Here is a 10,359-nt window from a genome sequence, read left to right as displayed (position 1 = left end):
GGATATGAAGGAGAAAAGTGACCCCAAAATTTGTGGTCTGTGCAGAACAATTGTTCATAATCAAACTAAATGTCTGCATCGAACCTGCCACATTAGACAACCATCTCGATTGAGTGGAATATGAATTAATGTACTCTATGTTCAAATGTATGTGAAATGTTGTTATCAATTGAAGTAATATTTCATTTTACAATTTATGTATACTTTTAGTTTTATTAAAATTTATTTGATTATGATGGAATTTTGATATTGCTTAAACATGTTCAACTATAAAATAAAAAGATTTCACTTCGATGAATATTACATTGGAATACGGAGAAAATGTCTGAGCTATATATTATACAAACTTGAAAATTTGAATTATGATTACAAAACACATGCAATAAAAATAATGTTAAGCAGGCTAAAATTGATAGTTCGACGATGTTGTCCGTAGGGTAAACCATTGTGCTATCGGATGTTGGCGTTGAGGGTACTCATGATGGTCATTGTCACCCTCACCCGACACATCGTTCACAACATCCTTGGGGTGTGCTAAACATACTCGGAAAATCAAATGTCCCAAAGTTTTTCCTAGGAGGGGTGGAGTATTGGGGTGATAATAGGCTGAAGATATCAAACATCACTGATGATCTCAGATTCGGATGATCAGAGCTGGAATCGGGAATCTTTGACCTATATGCGTAGCTAGATGACCTCAGAAAATAATTATCTACCCCCAAACTGTGTATAAGACCGCTTAGGTTTGGGCTCAGGTTGCGGTGCAAAAGGCGGATGACCTCGTCGATGGTGTTGGTGCCTTCGAAGGTTCATGTGTGAAGGGAGTACCATCAATTGCCCACCATATAAAAATGATTTCCCATTCTTGATGTACCAAATTTGGTACTCGACTGAGGGCCACAAATTAAGAGCAAAATTCATCCGATGTCTTTACTTTATCCAGGCGTTCCACGATGTAAGATATTACTGATGCTTTAATGCCCAATTCTTTTATTCTTTCTCCCTTTTGTTAATTCTATGGACATTGTCAAAATTCTGTAGAACATTCGGAACATCTTGTTTACAATCAAACTGTTGCAGAACTCGATCCTTGCTGTACCACTCTACTATCGAGAAATTCAACAAGGGTGCGCTAGTGCACCACAAGTGTGAGTGGATGAAAGCAGATGAGGGAATAACAACCGCAATGTTTAAGGAAAAATATGACATCCAGATGAACTGCACAATTAATAACATGGTCATAGTAACACGAGTCAAATAATATAAATAAAGCAATTACATGACATGAATATTAGGAAAAACTACCCATTCCCCGACGTGTGTTTCAATCATCTATCAGTAAATCGCAAGCCTATAGGACCTCCCGATACCCGGACAAGTATACCATCTACAACAAAATTAAACTTGTTAGAACAAAATTTCATAATAAAAAAAATTTCTTGATGTAATGCTACAATTTTATTACCTATTTACAAGTGGGAAGACATGTGTTTGGTGACTAATCGATGCCAAAAATGGTATCTTGTACAGTGTCTAGGAATACAGCAATATCAGGCACCCGCCTATATCTTGTATTGCGTGCTTTGCCGCCTGACAAAGCTCACGATACAATGTTGCTAGTATTGTTGAGCTGCAACTGTACGAACGGGTGAGCATCAAATTAGATAATAGGGGCAAGTACATCAAGTGGACCTTATTTTTATTTGCATCCGGCATGAGTACACCCTCTATCAGATGTATGATATATGCTCGAGCAGCACATATCATCTCCCGCTTAGTGGCACTACTTGGTAATGTTTTGAAATTTGTATTCAACCATGAAAATCTCAGACTCGTAAAATTATCTCCAGCATCATCAAGCGAGCGTCCTGGTAAGTGATAGCAAAGTGTCGTCGGTTTGGACACTTTATTCATACTCGTGAACGCACTACCGTCGATTGAGAGCCCGAGTTACAGTGCGACATCTTCTAGAGTGATGGTGCACTCCTCATACGACAAATGAAATGTGTGGGTCTTCGGGCGCCATAGTTCAACCAAAGCGAATATCAAGTCGACCCTCAAATCGAACATGCAGATCAATGCTGCTGATCTGAATCTGGATTCCTCCAAGTATAGCATAATATGTTCACCCGGCCGATTGCGTGGACCATTAACACGGACCCTCAATATGCGGTACTCACATTGACCATATTAAAATACCGCATTAGTTAAAATCTTCTAATTAAATAAAAAATGACATGCAACTTTATAAGGGGACCCGTGAATAATAAATAACAATTTTTTTACCGGCTCATTAATCATATTTATTGTGTGATTGTCTTCTCTAATCAAAGAACCCATTTGAATATCTGTAGTTTCAAAAATAAAATTTAATCATCAATTAAACAAATAAACAATATACAAATAACGAAAATACATTTTCTACCGTTTATAATTTATTTGTAATTTAACAACCAACATAAAATTGGTTAAAATCTCCAATTACATAAAAAAAAAAACATTTCCACTCATTAACAACGAATATATAAATATGATATATCACAAAAATGCATACAATAGCATGCATGTACATATATAGTTTTTTTTAAAACAAAGAACTTAAATTTTTTATTTATTTCGGAAACAACTTTTTATCCTAATAATAATAAATTAATTACAAATGCAAAGAAAAACATGTAGATGTACATATATAAATCAAAATTTCAAAATTAATATTACAAATATATATATATATATATATACACATACATGCTTATTGATAGTTCCTTTCAACTCAAACTTTTCTCCCAAAATACTAAATTAATTTTCACAAAAAATTATTATTATATAGATCGAAATTATTATTTTATTATACATAAAAAATATCAAATAACATATATCTCAAACAATATATCTCTAAATATATTCCCTTCAACATATATCTCTAATGCATTCAAATAACATCACACAATAAGTTTTCAACACAAAAATAGTAAAAATACATAAAAATTAATGCTGCAAAACTCAAACAAGTAATAATTAAAAAACCCTGAAAACCTCAACCATACCATTTTAGTATTTAATTTGTTTTTTATACTAATTAAGAAGCATACAAATAAATAATAATACAAAAAAAAACTTCTCAAATATATCATTTCAGTATTTATTTAGTTTTTTCATAATTAAGTGACAAACATACAAATAAATAATACTACAAAAAAATTAAAACCCTAAACACACCTTCTGTCTCCTCTTCTCTTCAACCTCAACAACTTCTTTTTTCCTTTCTCAAACAATAGCCGGTCCCCGTCTCAGCTTATTTTATATAGGGATAAGGGGAGAGGAAGGGAATGAAAATGGAGTTTGGGATCCCGTGAGTGAGAATCAGAAAAGAGACCTCTCATGACTATCCAGTTATGGGGGGTCTCTTTTCTTATTCCCAAAGTGGTGTCGCCAATGAACCACCTTCCATCGATTAAAAAATTATTTTTTTAACTCGTATTTTGACATTGTTTAACTTGTTGAATCATATTGGTGCCGCTGTATAAGACCCCTCCACCATTTAGATATTATTTTTAAAAAAAAATTATGGGTTCAGAAAAAAATGGGTGGTGCCACCACCTTGTCAGGCACCACCCCTCGACACTGCACATTTCACACCATTTTAGTAAATAATGTCATGGGGACATCATTTTGGTATTTAATTATTTTTTAGTATTATTAGGGTAAAAAATCCAATAAAGACTAAAGTATTATAAATAAATACTTAACAATAAATTTTGTCATGCCCTTATTTGTCATTTTGCACATATCAACTTTCAGCTATTAACTAAATTTTACCAAACACTTTTAAATAAATAGTTAATAGAATCAGTTGATCAAACCAGTCACTACAATTAGTAATTAGCTATCAGCTAATTGTCAAACCGGACCGCTGTGAAAAAGCGTTCCAGGAAGCTACAACGGACTGTATGGTGGTAATGGTACTAGGCCTACCGACACCTGAGATAATTTATGTTTATTTATCATGCCTTTTAGAAGCTGAAGCCAACCGTGGGTAACTCGTAGTTATATCCATGATTAAGGTTCACATTTTTGTCATTAAGCCGAACTGATTCATGATGTTAACTTAATGAGGTGTTTAATATCAAATATTAACTTACAAAAAGAAAAATCGATGAATAAGTCTCAATAATAAAATAAAAAATTAATTCCAATCATATTATTCAAATCAATTTTAGTTCGAGTGTGTAATTCACAAATTTAAAAATTTTAATTTTTCAAAAAAAAAATTAATTTTTTTTTTATTTCTCTCTTGTTTTGTCCAACGATAATGTTAGCTTTCGAGTTATTTATGTTCATCTTTTTCTTCCTTCCTCTCACCAACCCTCTCTTTCTTTGTTCTCCTCGTTCACTCCGCCTTCATTTTGGGGATATATTCACTATTTTAACAAGTTATGAAGGATAGATAACGGAATTTGTTGTAGCTAAACCTCTACTGACCACCAACAATTTCTCTTGGAAAATGAGTTGGTCATAAATACTCAAAATGGTGGCTTTTCGTCGACTTTTTAATTTGTTTCTATTTTGAGAGTATTTTAGAATAATAAATGATTTTATGAGTCTATTTGGACCCGTGTTGTTTTAATTATTATATGTTTTTTTTTCTTTTACATTGTTTAATAAGTATTCACTTTTGAAAATTTTTGTCTTATTTTGTAAAGTTTTTTAATATTGCTTATGCATGTAGTCTTGCTTATGCAAGTGACTTTAGGAATGATTTTGTCATCCTCCTCTCTAGTTTGGTGGATATTTGGTTCTTTTACGGATTTTTTCAATCGCTTTGGACCATCCGAGTTGATATCCTTATCGTGTTAAATGTTTGTAATCACTACAGATATGTCGTGTTTGAGTTGTGACAGAGCTGGTTGTCAACGTGCCATAATGTTTTTTTCATGCTGAGACTGAAACCTTTGTTGTGTTGATGTAGCTTGTTTCACCGCCAATGACGGATGTTTATTTTTTTCCCAAATTGTATAATCTCATTCATTGAACGAATTAATAAATTTTTCCTTAAAAATCTTATTTATTCTAATAAAATTCAATAAATTTATTTAACTTATAATAAAATTTGTTTTTTTTATAACATAAAGTAAATATTTTATATCCAACCAATGAAAAAAATTAAGTACTAATAAAAATATAGGGTAATTCACATTTTATATCATTGAACTTAGCATGATTATAATTCTTTAATTTAATTTAATTACATCATTCAAATTAAGTCATTTATACAAACACCATTAAATATTTTTAACCAAAAATATGAGTCAACACTTTTATTATATATTTTACATACCGTTAAGAAAACACTTTTTTTTTAATTTTCTCAAAGCAATCACTGTAAAAATCCTGGAAATTCATATGTTGAGGGAATGTTCGATAAAATATATGTGCAATATTTTAGTCACTAATTAGTGCTAAACTGAGATATGATCTGCTCCTGATTATTCCTAATCTCTGTTAAAGGAATTTATATTGATGGTCAATGGTTTTCTTTAGTTTTCTACACTAATATCACAGTTAAAGAAAGACTGATAATTGTTGCTTAATTCTTCACTGGTTGGTTTAGACTAAATTATAAAATATGAAAACCAAAATGGAAGAATCTTAGGTCACATATATTAAGTTCTCTTTTTGCCTTATTAACCTAATATCCTCCATGAATGAAGGTTTCATTTGATTTCCACTTGATCTTTCTCAAGTTCACAGTTTTTCCATACATATAATCACCAGATTGGGGCATAATAATAAAAGTTCTACTATAATTAACAAACACTGATGATTCTACAAATAAATAACTCTGGAGAAAATGCTTTACAGCATCAAGAAAATTATCAGCTATTTATGTTGTATATGGATCATGTTTAAGTTAATGCTGACCAAACTTGAAACAGTAAAACTTATTCTATATATTGTTTATGGCTCAACTTGTCCAGGAAAATGATCTTCAATTGCAGCCTCTCATTTGCCTGTTGGAATATGAAAAATTCAGGATCAGATTCACCATTATGTAAATTGTTTTTTAATCACATTTATTTGCCAAAAACATTAGCAAGAACCTCTTACCAGTTTCATCAACACAAAATCATATCATTAGATTGATTTGAATAGCTCAGTTATTAATTAAATAAAAGGACAATTAGGTTAGTTCTTGAACAACACTACCTGTGAAGCAGATTAAGATAGAACAGAGAGAGACAAACTTGGAGCTTTACAGATAGTAGTAGCAGGGATGGCAAAACCCCAACTCTCCAATGGATTTTAAAACATTTTTTCTTTCTTTTTTTAAGACGGGTATGGAGTATTTCTGGTATTAATTAGCTTACCCTATACAATAAAATTTAAAATATTTAAGTGAAATATTTATAAATTTTTCTCTGTCAAATGCACACAAAATTTTTTAGAAAGAGCTAATAAATCAAATGGATGGGGTGGAGTGGTTATAGATGTATCCAAAATCCATGGAATTGGTAGCAACAATCAATTTTAAACACTCACCAAAGCGGGGAGCAAAGCATGCCAATAGTGGAGCGGTGGTAGATTTGGCAATATCTACCCCCGTCCTGCCCCACTCTATTGTCTTCCCTTGCCTTTCTTCTTTTACTATCAAAATCATTTTGGTTTGTTCTTTTTCCACACTTTAACTTGCATATTGGTACTTGAGAAAAACAGGGAGTGCAAGAAAAACGCTAACTACTTACCGTAGTTTTGCTGCACCATTGTGAATTTGTAAATTGCCTTAATTAGTGACCCATATTTCATAGACTTCAAGGGTCCCATATGTCTGCAAAAGAGAATGACAAGAAATACATAACTCAGTGCATTATAGCAGATTTATTCACACAAAAAATGGGTCTAAAGTATGGCGGTTACTGTTAACTTTCAGCTCTTAACAAAGTGGAACCTACGCAAACACTACATCGGCAATCAGCACTCAAGACAGAATTTTGAAAATTCTCTAAGCGTGAATTAGCTTTTGCTGTGTGGTATACAGAAGAATAGACCATTTAGAAAGTTGTAAAGTCTTTCATCAGAATCCCGAATTATCACCTTTGGCAGATGACGAAACAACAAGGTATTTTCCTTGATTCTGAAGAATTTAGGTCAAGAGAATACTCACTGAATCTCGGTGTATCGAATTCTCCAGGCAGGGAAACCTAAGTGGCACCTGGCAGGTCCATATACTAATAAAAGATCAGGTTCTGGCCCGTTGCCGCCTACTTGAAGAGAAATCAATTACCAAAAGCCAAATTAACATAGCAAGCAAGACTGGTGATAATGAATACCGAGTAGATCAGACAAGTAACACAAACCAACAGTTTTGAGCGCCTCCCCCATTTGAGATTCGGTGAAGATTTGCTCTCCCTGATATGAGCTGGTGGAACCTGATTTCAAGTACTTCATAAAAAGTACATTAGCTGCTTTTGCCACCGCTTCTTTCCCATCGGAAAACGATGCAAACTCCAGAGTCATAAGTGGTTGATCTAGTAGCACATCATTTTCCTGAGCAAAAGTTTGCTAGTAGTTTAGCACATTCGATACTGTTCTACTTGTATCAATTTACGTCACAAAAATAATCCAATGACTCGACACATAATTGGACCCTAAGCGGAGATATGGTGCATAGAATAGCTCCATACACTAAGGTTTTGTGAAAAAACCAAACAGAATAAATCATGTACAAGCAGTCGAGAATGAGACCAATACATTGTATCATACTTTTTATAGGAGTCTCAAGGTTTAGTAGTAATGTAAATACAATATTTTGATTGCATACTACCATAAAGAGCCTTAGATTATAAAAGATCAAATTCGATGCAGAGCCACATGATAGTTTGATTTTGGCTACTGACAGCCTTTTAGCCAATTTCTATCCGAGTATATGACGTTAACCAGTCACGGCAAACTATGAAAAACTCTAATTCAGCCACGAGCAGAAAGGATAGTACCTGAAATAATGTTGCACCATCGAACTTCTCCAAGATGAAGTCCTTTGATTTCTTCAGTATTCCTACAACAGAAAACCCAGTACCCAATACTACAAAAAATGCGGATACATCTTCACCCAATCAATCTAGCAACAGTTTGAATCCAGAATTCTTACCTTCCATATCATAAAGGCAAACATGTTTGACACCAAGATCTGCCAGCCATTGCAAAAGCTCAATAACATTCGAAGTTCGGCAATCTTCGCTTTCTATCACAATAGCCAGATACTGGAGCTTGGATATATGGAGGGATTTGTATCTCCTAAGTAATCCCTTGGATATAAGATGGCTTTCGAGCGCATTTGCAATATTGATCGCAAAGTAGCATAAGTGGATAGTGACATGTAAGAGATGCCACGTTAATCGAAGTAGGATATTCACAATCTGCACAAAACCTTAAACCCAAAATGAAAATCTAGTTTAATTCAAAGAGATAAACTTCACTCACCACATCAGCCATGATAATTCAACAGCAAATCCATCACTAGTAATCTTTAAAACCCTTAGTTAAAAATTAAATTCCACTGAAAAAAAAATATTAATTCACTACACTATTCGGACTCTTCCAACACATGGATATAGGGATATGAACTCTAGGAATCCTCGGACTTTAAAAAACCTAACTCTATGTTTATACATAAATACCTCTAAGTCTCATCTATCACATCCTCCATTTACCATATCGCCACCCATAAGTAATAAGGCATCATAGCAAGAGGCCCACTTAAAGATAAAGAAAGAGAGGACCCTTCTCTCACTTTGCATCTTGGAAGAACTCCATTTTTGGGATTTCATGAACACCAAAAAGAACCCATCTTCTCCTACAAACTTCACCCCTTTTCCACCATACTTCCAACACTATTCGGTCTTATGGCCTTGAACCGTCCCCAAACTCCTAACTCCAAACTAGTATAAACAACATACCCCATTGGACATTAAACAAAAGAAGTAAACAATTCATAACATTAAACAATTAGAAAGCATTGGGTATTCGACAATCCACGAGTAATTATTGCATATAAATTATTTACTGAAAATTCAAGAGTGAAACATTTTCAAAAGAAAAGAAAAAACCCAACATCAGACATCACGTACTTGATGAATCCAGTAATACAACCTCCGCTTTAGCTTGGCGAAATCCATTGATCTCTGAAAACGAAGAAAACCCAATCAGTAAAAAAAAAAAAAAAAGTAAATTGTTTGATAGGGAAGGGAACCGCTTGAGGAAGTGGAATAAGAACTTACATTTAAACATAATCGAGAAAAAAGGGGTTTCGAGAAATTAAAAAAAAAAACCAAAAAGAAGAAGAACAGATTAAAATAAATTTTGGAGATTGGAAAAGAGGACGGAAAGTAGAGAGGAAGCAGGTTAAAAACTGTGACTTGGTGCAGAGAAACGTGTAAGAAAGAACTGAATGAAAAACATTGTTTTTGCCTTGGTTTTCTTTATTTTATTTTATTTTATTGTTAAAATATACTATAAGTAAATCTTCTCTGTCTAGTTTTAACATAGTTTTACGATAATATATTATATGCCCAAATAATTATATCAATTTAATATAAAAATAAATATGCGTATTCATTTTTACACAATACGACAAGAATTATTATCAAAATAAATTTTAAAATTCATATATAATTTAATGTTTATTTTATATTAAAATGACCAAATTAAAATACGTTCATTAACAACAAAATTAAACTTAAAACATATTATTCCAAATTGAACTACATGGACCACATTTAATGAATTGGATTGAATAATCCAAGAATAAATTTAGATTAGACCTATTCATGGGTTAAGCTATTTGTTTAGGCTCAAGGTCCGTTCAAAATTTAAAAGAGTTTAGATAAAATTATTAGACCGAAAAATAAGTTTGGGTAAAACTATTAAGCCTATTTAAAATATGAATTGGGTTCGCTTATATTATGTTATTTTTATATATATGTAATTTAGAATACATTAAAAAAAACTTATACTAAATATATAATATTACTCTAATGTAAACATTAAAATAATGTTAAGATGATTATATAAAAAAAATTCAATAAATAGAAATTGTATAAAATTATTAAATATTAAAATAAAATAAAATGGGCGGGTTTAAAATGAGTTTGGATTAATCTTTTGCAAACGTGAGTGAATTTAGACAAAATTTTAGGCTCATATTTCAGGTTGAGCAAAACTTAGACAAACATAAAGTAAGTTGATATCATACTTAAGTCCGAGCTGGCCCATGAGCATCTCTAATCTATGTTGACACCATTTTTTTGAAAACAAAAAGTTTAGTTGTCGACCAAAAAAATGGAAATTGGAGTCGCCACCGAT

General features: G+C 32.4%; 1 protein-coding gene across 2 annotated transcripts; it reads right to left on the bottom strand.

The window, feature by feature from the left end:
* Nucleotides 1–5,776: 5,776 nt before the first annotated feature.
* Nucleotides 5,777–9,464, bottom strand: LOC105783706 (uncharacterized). 2 transcript variants are annotated; one of them, XM_012609297.2, is made up of 8 exons: nucleotides 9,276–9,464; nucleotides 9,126–9,179; nucleotides 8,147–8,414; nucleotides 7,992–8,053; nucleotides 7,356–7,545; nucleotides 7,163–7,262; nucleotides 6,744–6,826; nucleotides 5,777–6,011 (listed from the first exon to the last, which is right to left on the bottom strand). In XM_012609297.2, exons 2-8 carry the CDS (start codon nucleotides 9,171–9,173, stop codon nucleotides 6,004–6,006), a joined length of 759 nt encoding a protein of 252 aa, XP_012464751.1. In that variant the 5' UTR covers nucleotides 9,174–9,179; nucleotides 9,276–9,464; the 3' UTR covers nucleotides 5,777–6,003. The 2 variants fall into 2 exon arrangements, with proteins under 2 accessions (XP_012464751.1, XP_012464752.1); XM_012609298.2 differs by having other exon boundaries at nucleotides 7,163–7,259; nucleotides 9,276–9,460.
* Nucleotides 9,465–10,359: the final 895 nt, after the last annotated feature.

The sequence above is a fragment of the Gossypium raimondii genome, chromosome 13 (assembly GCF_025698545.1).
Source record: "Gossypium raimondii isolate GPD5lz chromosome 13, ASM2569854v1, whole genome shotgun sequence".
Taxonomy (NCBI): domain Eukaryota; kingdom Viridiplantae; phylum Streptophyta; class Magnoliopsida; order Malvales; family Malvaceae; genus Gossypium; species Gossypium raimondii.
This window is presented reverse-complemented; position numbering and strand designations above follow the sequence as displayed.

Bases quoted from the DNA above. Each gene is read 5' to 3' on its own strand.
- LOC105783706 (XM_012609297.2), bottom strand. From the start codon at position 9,173: ATGGATTTCGCCAAGCTAAAGCGGAGGTTGTATTACTGGATTCATCAA. The intron at 8,054-8,146 runs GTAAGAATTCTG...TTTCTGTTGTAG, and splicing joins TTGCCTTTATGATATGGAAG to GAATACTGAAGAAATCAAAG. The intron at 6,827-7,162 runs GTGAGTATTCTC...TCTCTTTTGCAG, and splicing joins ATTCGATACACCGAGATTCA to ACATATGGGACCCTTGAAGT.